Source organism: Dasypus novemcinctus, chromosome 11 (assembly GCF_030445035.2).
Source record: "Dasypus novemcinctus isolate mDasNov1 chromosome 11, mDasNov1.1.hap2, whole genome shotgun sequence".
Classification (NCBI taxonomy): Eukaryota; Metazoa; Chordata; class Mammalia; order Cingulata; family Dasypodidae; genus Dasypus; species Dasypus novemcinctus.
This window is the reverse complement of record NC_080683.1, coordinates 108,084,426-108,105,941: the sequence shown is the minus strand read 5'-3', so window position 1 is coordinate 108,105,941 and position 21,516 is coordinate 108,084,426. Positions and strand designations below refer to the sequence as shown.

At 38.3% G+C, this 21,516-nt stretch overlaps 1 protein-coding gene across 1 annotated transcript in view; it reads right to left on the bottom strand.

Annotated features, from left to right (window-relative positions):
* Window positions 1–21,516, bottom strand: part of LAMA2 (laminin subunit alpha 2) — a 588,895-nt gene that overhangs the window by 18,696 nt on the left and 548,683 nt on the right. The window contains exons 51-56 of the mRNA XM_071218658.1: window positions 19,843–19,981; window positions 14,717–14,837; window positions 13,765–13,941; window positions 9,251–9,399; window positions 3,640–3,816; window positions 3,009–3,177 (exon numbers count right to left, since the gene is read on the bottom strand). Coding sequence (XP_071074759.1) covers window positions 3,009–3,177; window positions 3,640–3,816; window positions 9,251–9,399; window positions 13,765–13,941; window positions 14,717–14,837; window positions 19,843–19,981 — 932 coding nt within the window. The remainder of the gene's footprint in view (window positions 1–3,008; window positions 3,178–3,639; window positions 3,817–9,250; window positions 9,400–13,764; window positions 13,942–14,716; window positions 14,838–19,842; window positions 19,982–21,516) is intronic.

Genomic DNA, 21,516 nt, shown 5'->3' with positions numbered 1-21,516 from the left:
CCCCAGGTCCCTCTTCCCCAGGTGAGAACCACAGGTGAGCTCTACAACTGAGGGCTGGGGAGGAAAAACGGTCAAAAACTGCTATAATATAAAATGAAAACAAACCAACTTTAAGAATTTTTATTCAAATGATGAAAATCACCTCTAGTCTATAAATATACCTGAATTTATTGCAAAAGTTTTTATGTTGTCTATTGATATAGATATGAGTATGCAGTATATATAGTTTTACATCCCGCTTTTCCCACTTAACATAATGTCATTAGTATATCATTACCTTTTTGCAATGTTTCAATGAAAAGAACTGACGCACAAGAGCATGGGAATATACTAAGATTTGCATTTGATGGACCTGTTTTCAGGCTTCTAGGCACCATTAACCATTTTACTGAGATGGAGCTAATGATGTCCCCTGCCATGCTTCCAATTTTCAATCCTGAAAGCTATTGGGTTCTAGTCACAGCCTACATTTGCTGCTTATCCTAATCAACTTCCACATGTTTTCTTATTTATATTATTTATGTCCATGTCTGTCTTTCTCTACTTTCTTTTTTTCTCTCTGGCTAGCAATGATGATATCTTAGTAAGTTCTTAATAAATATCTGTTATGAAATAAATAGTCACACCTTTAATGTTCAGTAACTTTCATAAAAGCAGCCCCCCCACCGAAAAAAAAAAAAGAAAAGAGAAAAGAGGGAAAGAAACCAAATTCTAAGAGAGGATATGTATGGCTCTATGATCTGAAATTCTAACATATAATGGAGCTCAACAGAGATGGAAAGTTCTACAACATATAATTTGAATCACCTGCTCATAAAAATTATAATATAAAGAAAAGGGAAGATAGCAGCTGGAATTTAGTTATCTGGGTTAAAGAAAGTGCCAATATGATGGCTTTGGGCCATGGTGTACCTTCTATGGCGCTACTTCCTCACATGGAAATGAAGAGTTGGAAGCTCTAAGGTCTCTAATGTTCTATGATTCTTTTTGAAGCAACCATTTGGGCTGCTACTCAACTTCTCTCTTGCTTTCTTCTTGTCTACTAATTGGATTGCTCTGTTTTGGAAAAGTTAAAACATGCACTGCTGAGAGATAATGGAAGCTGGGATTAGAACAGATGGTTATTAAAGTCCCAGAATGGGTAAGTACTTTCATTTTCAGAAAAATGGAAAAAATGAAGTTTCCAGAAACTACAGAGGGATATGGGAATATACTTGAGAAAACCGATAAAACAAGATTGGTGGGCACTTTGAAAAAAAAGTTGATCCTGGGGACCAACTTTTGGTTATTTGGGTTATCCCCAAATAAAGCAAACCAAACCAACACGGACTGGTTGAGCAACTCCAATGAAGACAGACAATAGTTACTCAGTAAATGCAAAGATTCCTCACGGTATCTGTGGGTGCATGTGTTTCTTCCAATTTCCAAAACACTTTCACATACATTCCCTCATTTGTTTCTTAAAATAACCCCAGGTGGTAGGTAAGGAAGGCATACTATTACATATTACAGAGGATGAAAATGATGCTTAGAATAAGTGACCAGTTTTTCGGAAAGATGATTATTTGGCCTTCCATTTAATAAATACTTGTAGTGACAAGGAACTCATTGCTCTACAAAATAACCAATCCCATCATGGAAACTAAAGAAGAGAAATGAAATGTTTGAGTTTTCAAAATCTGCACTCAAGACTACATGATCCATGCCTCAGTTATCAAGGATTACAACCATGATGCCTGTGCTGTCAAGGGGTAGTGAGGTGGACCTTCTTGGATGCGCTGATGGTGAGAACATAAATTGGTGTAATCTTTGGAAAAAGCAATTCGGATAAATGTCTTGAGAATCTTAGGCATCTTCACCCCTGGTCTCATAATTCTCTAAGAAACTCTTCTAAGAAAAGTTAGAAATGGTGAAAAAGTTTGTTGCACAGAATTTCTAGTAGTGAAAAACTGGAAACAACCTAAACGGCTCACCATGGGAATGAGGTAGAATAAATGGTGTAGGGACAATGTTGTAGAGATAAGAAGCCAGATTTTAGAGTTAGACTCACTGGATTAAAATTCCTACCTTGCCATTTACTGGCTGTGTGAATTGGTTAGTTATTTAAGGTAGCTAATTCTGAGAAGCACCTAAAAATGGGATAATGATACAGTGCTGTTAGGAGAATTTACAGTGCTGTTAGGAGAATTACCTGTAATATTAAATGGAATTCATCTAGCCAGCGGCTGGCACATAGAAAGAATTTATTAAAATAGTAATCATTATTATCACTATGTCATTAACTATGCCATTTATTAAATGCCAGGCATGGTGTGCTGTTTAACAAACGTGATTTTTTCATCTTTACAATAACTCTTTGATGTATGTACTATTAATATCCTCATTTTACAGATGAGGAAACTGATGAATAAATGGGAAAATAGCTTTCCCAGGTTCATACAGATGGCATGTGAGAGTGGCAGGGATTTGAACCTGTTTGGTCTGACTCTGGAGCCCATGCTCTACTCAAGATATACTGCCTCCATACTATGAAATAATATGTGTGTCTGTGTTTGTGTGTGCATATAGATGTATACAGTCATATACACACATTTATATTGTGTTTAGGAACAGTTTTAATTATGGATTACCAGTAGGTAGAAAAACAATATCAAATTGTACATATGATATGAGATCTTCTATATAAAATGCATTAAAGGGCCTGAAAATAAATATGGTTATGGTGTATTATAGGTGGGCTTATTCCTGATTATTGGGGCATTTCTGTGCTTTTCAACTTTTCCAGTGAAAACATGTTTTATTTAAAAAAACAGGCCAGTGAAAGCAGAACAGATCCATAAATAAAAGGAACCTGAGGACGATGTGGGAAGAATCATTTTTCCTGGACAGGACCGCCTGCCTCCAGTACTAGCAGTAGGTTATACCAGTTATCTCAAATGTCCTTCCGCCTGAAGAGGCCTCAAAGTGCAGGATGCAAAACAGAAAGCAATGCGAATAGAAACACTCACAGGTGCCAGAACTGGGGCGGGTGTGGGGAAGGCTGGGGTGGGAACAGGCTCTGGAGAGACAACACTTTCAGCTGGAACTGCTCCATCGTCATCCTCACGGGGCTTCTGATCAGCACAGCGACCGATGTCCGCGTTTTCGAAGGATACCGGCTGTGCAAAGTCCATGGGCCTAGTGGAATGAATTTAAACGAAATATTTTATCTTTTTTTTTTTTTTTTTTAATTTTTATTGTCTTGCTTCCTTCTTTGAAATGAATTGAGGTCCCCCCTTTTTTTAAGAAAAAGAGTTTTTTAGGAGGTACTGGGATTGAACCCAGGACCTTGTACAGGGGAAGCAGGCACTCAACCCCTGAGGAGAGTTGTTTTTTTGTTTGTTTGTTTTTAGGAGGTATGAGAGATGGAACCTGGGACCGTGTATGTGGGAAGCAGAAACTCAACCACTTGAGCTCCATCCACTCCCCACCTCTCACCCTTCTTGGAAAGGCATCAGAGCCCTTTCCTAAATGTAACTTGAAGATCTTTATTGATTCCTTCCCGGCAGCTTTCTGATGGCATGGTTTTGTATAGTGTAGAAGCAACAGTGATCCTCATGCCAAAATATATTTATACACGTAGCAAGGAGCTCCACTTACACAGAGTTAATAACCAGGTTCCACACACAGCCCTCGAAAGGAGGAATGCTTCTGAGAGGGAAAGGTCGGAATTCTGGGGGAGCACCCCCCACGAAGAGCTTTTTCACTTCGATAGGCTGCTCCACGGTCAGGTTTTGCATATGCCTTCTGTCTTCATCGACTTGCACAGTAAAGATGCTGGTAAGATAGAAAAATAAGCAAGTAGGAAGCCCATAATGGTCAATGCAATTGGAAATCAACCTTTTCCCTGCTACCCCTCACCCTTCCCTCCTGTAGCTTTTAAGTGAGCTCAAATGTGGCGAGAAGGCGTTCTACAGTAGCAAATGTTGTTTCTCAGGATCTTGTCCCGCTGCCTGCTTCGTTAACTCTTCCTGAGAGTTTACAGGAGCCAGGCCACGGCGGAGCTGCAACATTAGCCTCGGTGGGCTGACAGCAGTGGTCGGCAGCCCAGCACATGAGCCGGTAAGAGCGGAGGCTTCTGCGCGGTGTAATAATGTCTAATTGTATAAGGCTCTCGGTGGGTTTAGCACAGCATGGGGTCATGTTTTGTTTGGCTCTTTATTTCTCAGTTTGTGCTAACCATTATCTTCTTTCTAGGGGACAAATTGTACTCCTGAGAGCTTAGACTGCAGGAATGAACAGCAAATACATAGAGTACGTTTTATAAAAACTGTCGCTGCTGGCTTTTGAATGGAAGAGGCAGGCAAGAACACCATGCTAATTGTTCCTGGCCATGATTTTCCTTAGTGGCTGTTTCATTAAATTTCCCTGATTTGCTTATGAGAGATAATGTACACAGTACTAATTGAGAACCTCAAGCTACTTTATTCACAACAATCCTTGGATCACGGGTCAAAGACTAAGAATGAGACAAAGGGTTCTGATGGTGAAAACGACCAATGGCATTTTCTCTTTTGTGCTAGAAGCTCTTTTGCGCATCAGCCCCAACAGTCAGCATGGCGGTATTAGTCATAAGTATTAGTTACAAGCTTGAGGCTTATTAATGTGTTACTGAAAACTTACTTCATATTTGTGGAGAAAATCAAAATAATTGAGTGGAAACTCAGCCCTGAAGTACCATCTTTCTTGATTTTATAAAGAAGAAAAACCACAAGTATAATTTGGGACAATAAACCAGGGCAAAGAGTCTCTGAACTGGCACTGAGCAACTGTTTCTTTTTTGGACAATTCATAGTAAGAGTATGGAACAAAAGATGGATGTCACCATGGCTTGAAAATGTCCCCGTTTAGGGGGTGGAGAGGGAGCAGGTTGGATTTAGTTGCAAAGGAAAATGATATATTGATTTTCTCCCAAGCTCTGGAAGGGTGTGGTAGCAAAAATCAGGAGATTAGCCTCATTGCTAAAAGGGTTGATGGTTTACTTTTAGAAATCCACACACTTCTGGGTGTCTGTGATTTTGAGAAGTCCCCGCACCCCCCACACATGCTTTAAACACCTTCTTTTTTACTTTTCCTAAAAGCAGCTCCTGACTAATATGCTACAGCAGTGTCCCTAGGGGTTTAATGGGGGTTCAAGCCACTATCCAAAATTGTCAAAGGAGAGCAAATCTCTGGTCTTGATTAGAATTTTTTTAAGGAGCCAGGATCCCTTCTCTTTCTAATTCGGTCCTGCCTCGAGGAGCATAAGAGTGGCCCTTTCTTACCAGACCATGGGGTGGTGACAGAGAATGAGCATGGCTTTGACAGACTGGAATTAAGTACTAGCTCAGAAGCTTACTAGCTGTGTGACTTCCGGCAAGTTATTTACTCCTCTCAGTCTCATTCCATTCATTTATAAACTGGGTATACAATTACCTACTTCAGACAGTGGAAAACATTAATTTAGGGGTTGCCCCGAGGTTGTATTACTAAATAAGGGCATTGCTAGAAGACAGAAACTTGTTCCTGCTTGTATTTTACAATCCAGGAGCATCAAATCTACATCATTTATTTAATAAGGACATTACCCATATGTCCATTATGATCCTGGTATGTTTTTTTAAAGTATTTATTCAACAACTCTTTATTAAGACTCTATGGCTTGCAAAGCACTATATTAAATGTTGTGTTACTGTTAGTACTGAGATAGGCCAGCTGTATTTTCTTACAATTTCAGTGGCTGATTCTCAGTTTCATAATTAACTATTTTATTACTAACATTTATTACTAACATTCTGTTTCTTGATTGTTGGGAATATTGGTCTAGGATTTTTTTTTTCCTCAAACCACCAGTAATTGGATTGCAGAGGTAGAGGAGAAACAAATTTTTACTTTATTTTTTTGATAAACTACTTTGTGGATGGTAAGAAAGAAATATGCAGACTGCAAAACTATGATCCCATACTGGATACTCCTATTACTTCCAAAATCTCTGATCCAACTCTATGCCTTTATCCTACTTCCTTACCTGTGTGAAAAATGCTCTCCCAGAGGAGAAAACTAGCTTGGTTATTTAACCTCTTTGCCTAAGCTGCTATTTCAAGTTCTTTTTGCTTATTTATTTGTTTTTTTAGATACCGGGGCTGGGGAATGAGCACGTGACCTCGTGTGTTGGAAGCTGGAGCTCAACCACTGAGCCACATTCGTTGCCCTGAGTTGGTATTTACATTTGTTTTTGCTTGTTTGTTTCTATTTTCCTTAGGATGTACTGGGACCTCTCATGTGGGAAGTAGACCCTCAATGGCTTGAGCCACATCCACTCCCCTCAAGTTCTTAAGGCTTAATATTTGTCAGGTTAGAAGTGCTGGCTGCTGAGGTAGACTCCGAGAGAAGGATCAGAGGGCAAAGCAGTGTAGAAGGCACGAGTCACTGAGGTAAAAGAAATGAAATACCAAAGTGAACAAAAGTAGATTTTTGAGGAGGAAGGTATAGAAAGGAGAGAGAATGAGGGAGTATGAAGAGAGGTGCAGCTGGGAGGAGGAGGGCAAGAGCAATCTTGAGAAGTTTCCCCCCAAATTTAGTCAAAACCCAATCATTCTGTGAGGTAGTATTGATGTTACCACTCTTATCCAGAGTTTTAGGGAAAAAAATAATGACTGACATTTATAATCTGAAAAATGTTGGGAGAAAGCAAGTATTTCCAAATTACTAACAGGATCATGACCAACAGGAAGTAATTCGTATCTTTGAGATCACAACAAAAGAGTAAGGATAAATGACTGGTTCAGGATAGACGGGAGTGCGAAATTCAAATGTCTCTGGGTTCAATCCTGAATCAGTTATTTAGTAGCTACGTGACTTCAGATATGTGAGTTAATATTTGCCTTCGGTAATGAAAGGATATTAATGCAGATCTCATGCACATTTGTAAGGATTAAAGGATATAATCTTTGGTATTTGACATGAAGCATGCCATGGAGTTGGCATATGAGGCATTAAAAAATATATCTGGGCTGATGAGCTAAGGGTCATTAGCGATCTCTTCATTCATCAGCTCACTGTAGCACTTGCATAAAGGGTAGATGATTGTTTTTTGACCGTAGAGTGCTGATGAGACATCATGGTAACAAACGTGTTCTTGTTTTGGCACAGAGTTCAGTGACTGCCCACTGATTTGTCCAATACACTATCCTGTAATTAACGGTGAATGGCAAACCTGTTTGTTTATATGGCCAATTAACCGAATGGCCAGTTTTCACTGATGTACTTTACACTGAGCTTAATCAAATAAAGGTAGGATTGATGGCCAACAGCTGTGAAGCTGGCATAATAAAATGTCCTTCTTGAAGAAACACCTGTTCAAAGGACACCTCAGTCTAACATCCTAATGCATTTGGGAATTTCCAAACTCTTTCTCTACAAAACAACAAATTTCAGATTATTTTTGGTCAACCATATTTCTCAAGTCTGTATTCCCTTACTGACATGCTTGTTTAAAGACTTTAAAAAATCGTCCCTGTCATGAGAAACGTTAAAGTTTGGCAAAGGCCTGGGATCTTATCTAGGAGAAATATCGTATCTTTCAGTATGCTAAAGCATTTCCTAAGATTCCAATGAGGAAATTCCATTTGCATTTCTCCCCAGAGCCCATGACTGAAATATATAGCTATTAGATTAGTGAAAGTTCTTAGTGTGTCCAAATATTGATGACTTATTTGTCTTAATCAGGGTTTCTAAGCATCTCAGTTAGTAGACACCACATGAATGCTTAGTATCACTTCAGCCCACAACCTGCTGCTCTATATAATAATAATAATAATAATAAAAGAGCCAAGGAAAGTTTTATCATTTACTTAGTAGATAAGAATCCTGGGTACTTATATTAACTCTTATCCACACAGATAAGTAGAAAATGTGTGTCCTAATACTATAGAATAGCTTTGCTTACTTGAATTATTGCTACACATTCATACTGTTGTATTTAAAAGTACTCTTTGGGGAAACGGACTTGGCCCAGTGGTTAGGGCGTCCGTCTACCACATGGGAGGTCCGCGGTTCAAACCCCGGGCCTCCGTGACCCGTGTGGAGCTGGCCATGCGCAGTGCTGATGGGCGCAAGGAGTGCCCTGCCACGCAGGGGTGTCCCCCGCGTAGGGGAGCCCCACGTGCAAGGAGTGCGCCCGTGAGGAGAGCCGCCCAGCGCCAAAGAAGGTGCAGCCTGCCCAGGAATGGCGCCGCCCACACTTCCCGAGCCGCTGACGACAACAGAAGCGGACAAAGAAACAAGATGCAGCAAATAGACACAGAAAACAGACAACCGGGGGAGGGGGGTATTAAATAAATAAATAAATCTTAAAAAAAATAAATAAATCAAAGTACTCTTTGTGTTTTGAGGAGTCATCAGATTTGATTTCCAGTTCTTTTCTAAGTCTTTAGTATAGTAAACAGATTGCTTGTTTGGAGCTCGGAGGCCCTTGAAGTCTCTAGGCTTTTCTCCCCCTCTTTTAATTGTCTTTTCAACTAATTACCTCTCTGAGTCACCACACAATACTTTGAGGAAAAATATGGATGTACTGCAACATTTTGAAGAATCAGTTTATACACTGTTGAGGCCAATTCCCTGACTCGGGTTGGAAAGCCTGTGCTTCTGTGGCTCTGTAGAGAGCCACATTTTCTCTCCCCTCCCTCAGCTCTGTTCTCTCCCTAAGTCACTCCACAGAGAGCCTGCACACCTGGGGGAGGGCGACGGGGAACCAGGCATGGTGGTGTGGCTGCCACGTGAACACGGAGCTCTGCTCTGTAGGGCCTGGAGCTGCTGCCACCCCTTATCTGTGACAGGTTTCTAAGCAGCTGCTCTAACGGCCTTGGACCCTGAATGAAGCAGCAGCAGCCAAAGGCTGTGGCCTCTAGCTGAGCTCTCCTGCGCCCTTCATTAGGCACACATCTTACTTGAGAAGAGGATTTGAGAGGTGGGGTTTTTCTGATCTATAGCCTCAGGAGATGCATTTGGTTTCTCCAAAGGTGGAGAGAACTGCCAAGAATAACAATGTTACAGTAGAATCCTGAGGGCCACGGTAAATGAAGTTCCTGGAGAATGAAAGGTCAAGAGAAAATGAAGCCACTTCATAGCTGGGCACTGCATATGCCTACAACCTTGGGCTGAGCCTAATGCTCGGAAACAAGTTGGTGCTGGTAGGGTTGCTTAACGATAAGTACGCCGGAGTTATTGTTACCCTCTAGTTCTCTCTACATGCACGGAATGTTCTCTCCCGTTGTGAAACAGGCTCGGCTGCGGTTTCACGACGATTTTCCTCATCGTCCGCGCCCCGGTGGAGAGATGCACTTCCAGGCGGCCCTTGTTCAGGAATACCGCATAGTAGGCCTGCAAGAACAAACGGAGGACTAAACAGCTCATCAAGGACTTCATTTTAGAGGTTCTCACACTTTGACCCTGAGCATGTACCTGAGAAATCAGACATTTCCTTACAAAGGCGTTAAGGCCATTGGAAATACCATTTTAAAATCTTTTACCCTTTGTTTTTTGGCATGTTAGATGGAATGCGAATTGGACGATTTAGCAGTTCTCTGCAGAGTGGATTGAGCTGCTGCAAGTAACTGCTATGCTGGGATTGGGCATCAACTTACAAAACCCCTCAGGAAATAGAGGTGTCAACCATATCCTTTCCCTTACATTCACAAGAGGACAGCTGGCTTCTGGAAATCAGGTCTGCCCCTCAGCCTCCTGCCATTCTGAATGTTTAGATTTCAATTGTGTTCTCTGAGCTGGTTGAACAGATTGCTATCACTTAGATGTAACTGGTCTCCCACATTCAGAAAGAAGGAAGACAGTTTTTTTCACCCACAAACATGCCTGCTCTCTTCTTGCCACTGTTACTATAGCAACCAGTACGGTTCTGATGACCCCTAGGGGGCTCGAAGGCAGGCCTCCTCCCCGGAACTGATGCCATGTGGCTCCAAATCTGGAGGATTGTGGGGGGCCTCTCTGCCCAGTGACTGCCGGGGCCTCCGGAGCCATCTGCGGCGGTGGAGGTGGTTTCAGTCAAACATTATAATGCCTCCAATAATTTACTAAATCAGCTATGTAGCTATGCAGCTCTCTGTCTAAAGCAAAATGTCCCCTGGAGTAGTGCTCACCATCCAACGAGGAGGCAAGCATAAAAGACTCACTCAATTAAAACTTCTTAGTTGATTGATCATTTGATATACCAAACCCATTCAGCAGAATAGGAACTATTTAACATTGTTTCCCTTTTCAGACAGCATTTCCTCTGACATTTTTAAAAGCAGACCTTCCTTATTGTTAAATTGCTAAAAGACTTAAGCGTCATTTCAAATTACTTTGGACTACAGTGCTTCGTATTTTCTTATTTTTCTTATCTTAATAGGAACATATTGACTTCAAGAAATCTCCTGAAAGTTGATGATTCAAGTTCATTCATTTAGTCCCAATGAGGAGAAATTTGGAGCCAGTAGGCCATACCTAGTAATTTGGCAGATACTAAGAAAACAATGGTCCTTTAATGGAAATCTATTTCAGAACGTTTGATCTGATCTCTTATTAGGACTACCTTATAACTTGTAAAAGTGAGAAAACAATTTTTTTCCTCAGGATTCAAAGATAAAGGATTTGTGAGAGTATTTATAGTCCATATTTATTCAGTGCTTATTATATACAGAAAGAAATGAAAGAAGGAACTTCTCTCCCCCACTATTCAAAACATATTTTTATTATGGTTCTTTGATATCTTCCTCACATTATAAACATATGATATATGTAAATGATGATGCTATGTTCACAACTGTAGAATGAAATGAGTACCTGTAAATCTACCATCCAATTTAAGAAACAGTATAGTTACATCTATTTGTGAGCTTCTTCCCAATCCATTCTTCTGCCTCCCTATCTCAGAGGTAACTGCTAACATGAAATTTATGTTTATCATTCCCTTGTTTTTTTAAAATCGAGTTTGGAAATTCACATATGTATGTATCTGTAAACAGTACATTGTTCAATGTTGCTTGTATTTGAAATACATAAAAATGAGTATCATACTGCATGTAGTAGAGGCATTTTTCATTTCTATTCAGTGCCTAATATTCAGATATATTGTTTTATTTAGTTATAATGTATCCATATTTACTGAAGTTTAACATTCCATTATGTGATAATGTCACTCTTTGTTCATCCATTTGATGATTATTTAGGTTGTTTTCAGTTCTGTTGGTATAAATAATGCAGCTGTACACATCCTTGCACATGTCTCATTGTGCATGTGCAAGGCCTTAGGTCTATGCCTCGGTGTGAAATTGTTGGCTTGTACAGTATGCATATTTCAACATAAAGATAATGTCCAGTTGTCTTCCAAAGTGGCTTTATAGTAGCAGCGATTAAAGCATTCCTTTTGATCCACATCTTGCCAATACTTGATATTATCTCACTTCTTAATGTTTTACCAATCTAGTGGGTACAAAATGTCATATCATTGTGGTCTTAAATTGCATTTTCCTGATTACAAATAAAGTTGAGAATTTTTTCACTTGTTTGTGGGCTTTCTTATTTCCTCCTCTGTGATATGGCTGTTTGTCTTTTGTCCATTGTTCTATACATTTTTATCTTTTTTTTTTTTTTTCCTGATTTTTAAGTTAGTTTTATATTCAGGATACCAATTTTTTTGTAGGTGATAGGTACTGTAAATTTCTAGGTTGGGGCTTGTCTTTTTTGTAAATTGATGACCAGTCTTAACTTTTAATGAAGTTAACATTTTCAATCTTGCTTTCTTCAATAAATCTTCCTTACCCAAGGTCAAACTTTCTCTTTCTATATTTTCTTATAAAAATTTTAAAGTTGTGTCTTTGATAGAAAAGACTTTAATTCATCAGAAATTTATTTTTCTCTGTAGAAACGGGTTTTTACTTTTTCCATGCAATCATTCACCAAAAGGCCCACTGTTTTCCTAGTGATCTGCAATGCCACCTATGTCAAATGTCAAGCTTCCATTTATACTTGGGTAATTTCAGAGCTCTCTATTCTGTTCCACCAATACAGAGTTAGTTATGAGTTAAGGCATGCTACCACTATTCAAAACTCTGGCTTCTAGCTGAGCGGATAGATGGTAAGGCAGCCTACCTAACCTTATTCAGCTATTTCACGGTTTTTGTTCTTTCATATGAAATTTACAATTAGTTTATAATGATTCACAAAAAAAATAAGGCACTATAGTTATGGGAAGTGAATCTACAATATCATATTGGGGAGAATGGGCATCTCTTTGATATTGAGTCTTTCCATCAAAGTGTTTAATATCTATATTTATTTAGGACTACTTTAATGTTTTTCAATAAAATTTTATGATTTTCTCCATATAGCTCTTAGAACTGATTTGTTATATTTATTCTTAAATTATATATTTGTTTTTGTATTATATTTAGATGTTCTTTTCTAATTGCACTGGTTAAGACCAGTACAGTTATAATATTCAGTCTTTTTTTTGGTTCTGATTTTAAAGGAATTGTTTCCAACGTGTTTCTTTCAAGAATATTCATTTTATCTTTTTACATATGGTTAAGGAAGATGGTTCCTCTTCTTAGTTTTCTAGAACTTTTTAAAAATCATGAATGGATGTTAAATTTTATCAAATGTTTTCTCTTCACCTGTTGAGATGATTATACAGTTTTAAAATCTTCTAATATAAACCACCCTTACAGTCCTGAGATAACCCAACTTACTCATGATGTATTATCTTTCCTTTATACAACTTTGGGTTCTGTTTGCTAATATTTTATTTAAGCTTTATTACTTTTAAAGCAATTAATAAGATTTATTGCATAATACTCTGCTAAATATTAAATGATAAAGTTGACTAAAAGCACATATAATCACAAATAACACAACCAGACTTAAAAGGATGTGTGGTTATTTATGGGCATATTGTAAAGCATTGTCATCTTCCCCTCATGGCAGACTGGGTAATTCCTACGAGCCCTTTCACTGAGGAAAACTAGATTGAATGTAAAAATTATATTTAAAAATATGTTTGAGGGTCTGGCTGTTAAGGCAGTAAAGTATAACTCTAGATCTGGGCATCTGAGAGACAGTGTTTAACAGAAGCAAGTGGCTAGGGTAGAACAGATTGAACTTACAAAGGAGAACACTGTTTAGGCTTTATTTGAATGTCACAAGAAGGACTGAGCTATTATTTTTCTTTTTCACATTGTCCATACCTGCACTTGTTGTGCTCTATTTCCCTCTTCTGCCCTTCTGTGTGCCAGAGAGGGGTGGGGCATGCCCGGCCCTAACAGACAGCATCACCTTAGCTAATGACACCAGGAAACTGATTTTAGCAGGAATTTAAATGTACAAGACCATGGATGGATCTCTACAGATCTAGTAAAGACTTGGATTTAGAGACAAGATTAGTATAATTTTGAATATATGCTGAGCTTTCTATCTTTATTTATGCCTATGATAAATTCATTTGAAATGTAGGTGCAAATAACCTGGAATTGATCAACCAGAAAATTGTAGGGGATACAAATGTCCTAAAAAGATGGCAAGAGAGAAATAGGAGACAAGCATAAATAAAGGGAATGTTATAATGAAAAAAAGGATACAAATCTAAAATGATAAAAGGAATTTACAAACCCTAAATGCCTCACTAGCCTCCTTATAAAATAACTGCTTTATATAAGCACTGAAGAGAATGCATCACCAACTAGGTGTGACTACCTGTCCAGTCTGCCTTCGTTTTCTCCTAGGGAGTGCTGGCGTCCCTCCACTTCCCAAGAGAATGATCCCAGACTCATTCTTGGTGCTGAAGGACAGGTTGATTTCTGTTCCTACATTAATTGGCACAGGGGACAGCTCCACAAAACCAGGCTTGGGAAAGCTAACTGTGTACACATTCTGTGGATAAAAAGCAAGAAAAGAGAAGCATTAGAAAGGAAAATTTAAATTGATCTCTCCATCTCACTTCCCTGTCTCAATGTTATGAAGTACACTGTAGTTTTAGAAAGCACAAAAACCAACAGTTGCATGGAAAACTTAGGAATAGCTTAAGAAATCCTATTTCCAGCTGTAACTGAATATTTCTAGAAGTTTGAGTTTAATAAAGATTTGGCCCTTTCTATTATTCTTGAGTTTTTTACTAAAAATATAGGGAAAATATCATTACAGAACACATTTTCTTTCCATTTAAATCTGCCTTGAAAACACTTCAAATTAATAACTTTAATATACTCCATCAAATAATTAAGGTTTACTGATAAATACGAGCAGGATCTGTCTTCCTTATCCTTCAGAGATGTGACCACTGTAAAGATATCCTTTGTTATCAAATGTATAATTCCCTAAAGGTATTTTTAAAAAGTCACGTAACGCCTAAACCTTTTACTTTTGCTAAAGTTAGGAACAGAAAACATGATTCATATTAAAAAGGACATTCTATGAAGTAAAATACACGTGACATTGGATCACAAGTTCAGATCATGCTTCCTAAGTTTCACTGATCTCAGTAATTTATAGAACTGCACCATTTTGTTTTATCATTTGTGCATAAGTAAGGCTGGGATCAGTAGGAATCTAAAATACATTTACCAGAGACCCGTCCCTATTAGAGCACCCAAACAAAGCAAAATCTGATAGGAGTGTGTTTAGGGAGCCATGAAATAAAAAGACCAACCTCCAGTGAACATCCTTTGGTGACGCCAACATAATCAGGGCTACTGAGTATATTATAAGGGGTTCTTGATATTTCAATATCTTTGAGGCAGCCAGAATATTTCTTCAAATTGACTTCCGGTCTGTTTGAAAAGTCAAAGGGAAAGCAAAAGCCATATCATTAGGGCAACAGCAATGTCCTTCCTGTCCTCCTGGAAGCAAGCAGTGTGGCGCAAACTCACCCCTCACCAGCGGGTTTGTGTTTATCAGCCTGTGCAACAGGCTCGCGTGGACCCAGCAACTGCGCTGTCCGTCATCTACTGGTTGGAGTAAGTGGATGCTAACAGCATCCTTTAGGAGTTTTTGTGTAATTCTTCACCTTTTTAAAATAACCTTGCCCATAGCATTTTAATACAAGGTGCAGGAATTAACTGACTTCTTATTAAGTGCTTCATATGCCTAATGAAAGTGTCTCTTTTTCCCTCTGAAGAGGGGATAATTGCATAGTCAGTATAATCAAACTACATACAAATAAAAGTAAAAATAAACCTGCTCAAAATTTAGAAAATAAGTCTACAAACTTTTAGTTTGAAAAGAGCATACTTCTCTCATTGAGACTTTTTTTTTGTGGGGTGGGATACCTCTCTTTAAAACTTTTAACTAAAACAAAGTACAAGAAACATTCATTTGGATTCATCATCTAAAAACAAAATACTTTTAAATTAGATTTAGAGAGTCTTATTCTATACCAGAGCAATAACAAAATAAAGCAACCTGAGGCACAAAACAAAATTAAATTTTCCAATAGGACTGAAAGCATGGAGTTTATAGCCATATTACACTTGAACGCTTACTTCCTGCTCACTACTTCTTAGAATGGACAAACATGCCAACAGGTTGGAAAATGAAGTCCTTACCCTTGCATCCAGCTGGTTGCTCTGGTTTATTATGTGACACTGGCTAAGTGATCTGAATTTTCTAAGACTCTGTATCCTTTTATATGAAATGGGCATGATAATAATAATGGGAACTATATTACTGAGTTGTAAAGTTTGGAGAAGAAGATGAGTATGCCTGGCACACAGTAAGTGCTCAGTCAACACGAGCTCACAGGGTGTCAGTGATGGCGAAACTACTTGAGTCTATAACTGCAGTTCGATAAAACTTTGGCAACAATGAAACTGTCCTTTCTCCACAGTCCACATTAGATGCTACTAGTCACATTGGCACTTGAAGCGTGGCTCATGCCAATGAGGAACTGAATACTGATTGCTATTTAATTTTAATTAAAGTTATAGCCATTGTGGCTTTGGCTACTGCATTGAACAGCACAGATTTAGAGGGATAAATCCTGTCTTTTTTACATGATGTAATAAGTACCTGTAAAAACTGTCCAATGAACAATAAAATATTAATTCTCTTCTCATTGTTCCATGGTATAAAGATTTCTTTTTTCTGGTCCTAATAAAAACCACACAGGGTAAGGAAAGGCAAGTGAGCACGCAAATCAGACCCTGGCAAGTGTACCGGGAGATTTATGTCCTGCCAGGTATTTTGTTTTCTTTCTCTCTGGAACTGCTTTACTTTCTTTGATCATTTTCTCCTGTTGCCAATGTTTTCTCCTTCTGTTCAGTCTGTTGATTATTATGAAGAACATGTCCAACGGAGGGTGAGGATCTCGCTTTTAAAGCAAAAGGGAGCGGGCCGGGCCACTGGAAGAAGACATTTGCTCCCATATTTACCGCTAGGGGAAGGCCGATCTATCATAAATTTCTCAAAGGTGTTGTCAATAAAGTAACTCACTCCCACAAGCAATATTGTTCGTTATTTCATGGAAACACAGAGAGCCACTTCAGAATAGGATGATGTAGCAAGCTCAGTATTACAAAAGCCACAGGGGATAAGTAACCACACACCACAATCAGGCTCCTAACAGTAACCACAGGCCTCTGTGCCCTGAGACTCACCTCTCAAGGGCAGGGTTACAAAGCTACTTAGTGTCATTGCAGAGTTTTACTAGCATTTGTTTTCATCCAAACCAGCCCTTTCACCTTTTAGATATCCCAGCAAACATAGCATTCCTTGTCTCATAATCATATTGTGATAAAACACCTTGGTTTATTTCTCCTGTCTTTAGTTGTATCCATTCAAGTTTCGCATATCACCCATCTAGCCCTCATTCTAAAAATTTCTTGGATTGGAGCAGTCTCATTATCCCCTTTCCAGAAAGTTGGCATGATTGGGCTCCGAAACGTTACCCAGCTTTCTCTCAAGCCAGGTTGCCCCAGCCCTGCTCTTCTCTGGGATGCCAGCACCCACTTTACTGAGGCTTGAGGCTCACAGCTTTCCTGCGAACGCCTGCCTGCAAGTGAGAATTAAAACGTTCCTGTGAAGCTAGGGCTGCTGTCCACTAACTTCACCATTAACGCAAACCCTTGTAATAAAGAGAGCATTTCCAGAGATTCTTTTCATCTAGACTTCGGCTCCAGAGCTAAGTCTAAATAAACCTGGCAATAAATAAACAGCTCTGCTAAGGGGCCTATAGGCCACGGAATCGTTTGCACACTCGGAGGCCTACAGAAAGCAACAAGACAATGGTAAGCACTGGTGAGCAAAGGTTGATTGTTCAGCAGGCAGCATGGTGCTAGAAAGGTCCAAGGTTCGACCTGAGGGGCGGGCAGAACACTTCTGCTCCCCAGAACTAGTCTGTGCCCACCCATAAACCTGACCAGGTCACGTGAGTGCTGCCGATCCCCAGGGCACGCCACTGGCCATTGAACAAATGAGCAGAGCAAACCTAGCCTTGCTGCTGGTGAAATAACTCAGATCGCAGCCCAGCTGATGGTGGCTAAGCAGCAGCAACTTTGAAAGCAAAGGGCAGCATGAGCAATTTCTCAGAAAGCATTCCTTGCTCATGAAATGTACTATAGCTAAAGCTGCACAGCTGTCACTCTGCTTCTGCATGGCCGCTTTATCTAAGAAGCCCTTTTCCCCAACCCATGCACTTGAAGAAGGCATGCATAAATGTAAAGGTTACCTTGCTTTCATACTAGGTCAAAGGAAAGAGAAAGAGAAAAAAAAATTACTTATCATTGAATTTCCATTTAGTAAGACAATAACTTTTACTTATAAATCTTTACAGAAAGCATCTCAGGTCTACATAGGAAAGGAGTGGAACACCCTGACAGAATGAAAAACTGACACATGTCCTTGACTGCAGTGAAGTTAGAATCTAAAAATGACCAATTTCCCAAGCTAGTCTCTTGGAAAATTTTTATTTTGGAATATGATTTTAAGTATGAATTTTTATCAATCTAACAAATGGGGAAGTGCAAATGCGTCTGTGTTATTCATGAATGGCTTATAAATACTGCCTCTTGTAGAGCTTGAACTTATTATCTGCAAAAATAATTTGTTTTACCACATCTTTTGCACTTTATCATATTGAGATCTTGTCTGTGGGTAACATAGCAGGTAACTATGACTGTTCAGCTTCTTGGTCAGTCACAAATAGATGTCTAAAGATTGTTCTGAAATACTGTGCTATACCATAGCACTATGATAATTATGAATTATGAAGGTAAAAACATCTTAGCAATAAAGATATTAGATACGCAGACTGCAAACCAATTAATACACAAACCCATCTCAATGAAATTCACCTTTGTACCTAATACTTAAAAATCAATTAAGATCATTTAAATCAAGTCACCACTAGAAGAAATGAACCTAGGTTTGGATAGCCTCATTTGGGCTGTATTTCACTTATAGTAGAATATAGTAAATGACTCTGTAAAGCAAACTTAGACTTGAAAAACTTCTGGATCCTTAGCTTTTAGTGTGGTACCTGGCACACACGAGATGCTCAACAAACATTTGACGAATGAATGTTGACCAAATGAATTTCCAAAAAATAATTATGTCACTAGTCAAATACATTTGATTAGCAATTTTTCTGACCAGGCATTTTGAATCTATATTCCTAACACAAAACATGCTGGAAACACATATGAAAATGAATACAGAGCCAGTTTATTTGCACCATGAAACTTATAATTTATAACCTTGAAAGACGTAATTAAACAGTTGCCTGATCTATGAGTGCAGATAGAAGAAGAAGAGTAAATTCAGCCTGTGCATTAGCTGTTACAAAATGAGACCGATGTTTCACTGGGAAATGGAAAAATGGGAAAAATTCTTTTGGGAAAAATGGAAATAACTAGTCATCATGCTTCTCTGCTATTCTGAAATCCCTCCAAACACAATGTAACTTTTTAGAGTAGAAACACATGGACAGGACTCAGGTACCCATTAAAAAACAAATAAATCAACTAACAAAGCAAAACAAAAAATTGAAAATATGGTAGTCTGTTTAAAATAAGCACTTAGGGTTTAATCAAATCAATGCATCTCAATCTAATTAAATTCAATTCATATTTATTGAGCACCAAGTATTTTATAGATTTTTATTTCTTATGTTTTATAACTAGTAAATTAAAAAAATACTATATGAAATATTTTCTGAAATTTTACGGTTACTTACATTTATTTATTTTTGAACCAACTAAACCATGAACTAAAAATGTGCCTTTTTTTTGCTGGTTAAATGTCCCCTGCTAGCTAAAAAAGCACATGTGAAATTAAAAAAGAAATATTGGCATGGGCATAGAATAACTAATATCGCTCTAGTATTACGCATACTGGAAAGCTCCGGCACATCATTATGATGCTAATATTTAGCAATAAAGCAGGCTGTATTTACAATATCCTGAAACACAGACTAATTTCCAGAACACTAAGCAATATCAGTGTACCATTATCTCTGGTGGATGTGCAAGGGGAACAACAATTATAAGATCCACATTAAACTCTGGTTCCAACTTTAATTACTTTTCCTAATTCTTTTCATCAGGCAAATATAAGGGAAACAGTGTTTCCCATCTATCTCTTCAACAAAGATGTCAAATTAATCCTTGGGTTTCTAAATCCTAGTGTTGTTCTAACATACAACATGATTTTCTTGATTAGGGCTTTCTGTAACTAAAGGTTATATGACATTCCTATTGTAATTAAACTTCAGAACTCTAGTGGGCATAGCAGCCATTTAATTAAAATTTAATCCTTAGCTCTAAATATAAACTAAATTACCTCAAGTTTCTCAGTGTTGGCAGACCACCAAAATATATTTTGTCGTCTGCTTTCAAGTCAAGACCAAAGTTGTTTCCAGATGATGAAGTTGCTATGATCTCTTCCTGATTAGTGTCAATATCTACAATTGAGATATTGGCTGTAAAGAAGAAGGGTCACATTTTATTTGAGCAATATCAGCCATATCTGTATCATCACTGTTACTTCAAGATAAACTTAGTTTAATTCTCAAATTTATGTGGACTCTTCCAAACACTTGTACTATGCACAGTCATTTAATAACTGCAGAAATGACAGTTACATCAATAAAATACTTTATTAAAATATCCACAATAACAAGGCATGAAAACAATAGCTTCTCAAGTCAATACCCTTGAGGGTAAATCTAGATGAACATCAAAATGCCATTTGACCAAGTTTTTCAAAATATACATAAGTTGGGAAGTTAGATATAAAATAATGAATTAGATATTAAAATAGATATCTAGTAGTAATTAAATATTTAGGAATATACTGAATCTGTGGCTCTTTCTGTAAATTTCAGAATCCACAAAACTCCTGGGAGTTAGGCTCCTCCAAAAAGCATTACTCCGCTGTATAAGACAGGTGCACATGGAAGTGGCAAGATGGGGATGTTTAGGTCTGCAAGATGATAGGATCCAGGTCCATGGTAAATTTCACTTTGAACTTGGGATGCTGAGTGTTGAGAGAGTGGCAAAGTCCTCATCCCTTATTGCTTTTTCTCTCTATTCTCTAAAGGTCTGTCTGATATGAGTATGATAAGAATTCAGAAATAGAAAGGAAAAAAGGAAAGAAGAGAGGCACTTCTCTCTTTAAACTGCTTTGTTAAATAAGAAAGCAGATGGGCCTCCCTTACCTCACCGATATTTTCCTCTCATTCTTAAGAATCAAGCTAGTTACTTTCTGAATTATGTGTGTCCTCACTAGAATGTTTCTTAGGCTCAGCCTTTATCTGCTTCATATATTTGGAGCGCTGATAGGTATTAAAGTATCAGTTCATTAACATGATAGATTTGGCCTCTAAATCTTTGCCCGATAAAAGATCTGAATTAGCAAGAGTCTGAAAATGGACATTTGGACCAATGAATTATAAGACATTTCTAGATGCTTATTCCATGGAACATTAGTTTCTCGGATGTTCATGGATCAAATAAACTTGTCAATCACTGAGTTAAACAAAGGTAAACATAATTTAATGACTGTACAGACACTTTAACATGCTAATATGCAAGGTAATGCTCATAGAGAGAGACTCGGCACATGAAGCATTTCCCAAATTTATGGGACTGTGGAGCATTATCATTTTCCTTCAACTTTTTTTTTAAATTTATTTTTTTAATTCATTTTTAAAAATATTACATTAAAAAATATGAGGTCCCCATGTACCCCCCACACCCCTCATCCCACTACCCCTCCCCTAGCAACATTCTCCTCCATCATCATGACACATTCATTGCATTTGGTGAATACATCTCTGAGCATCGCTGCACCTCATATCCTCAATGGTCCACATCATAGCCCACACTCACCCACGTTCCATCCAGCGGGCCATGGGAGGATCTACAATGTCTGGTAATTGTCCCTGCAGCATCCCTCAACTTTTAAGACAATTGCTCTTTGGAAAACCACATAGAAATGTCAACCCCCCCCCCC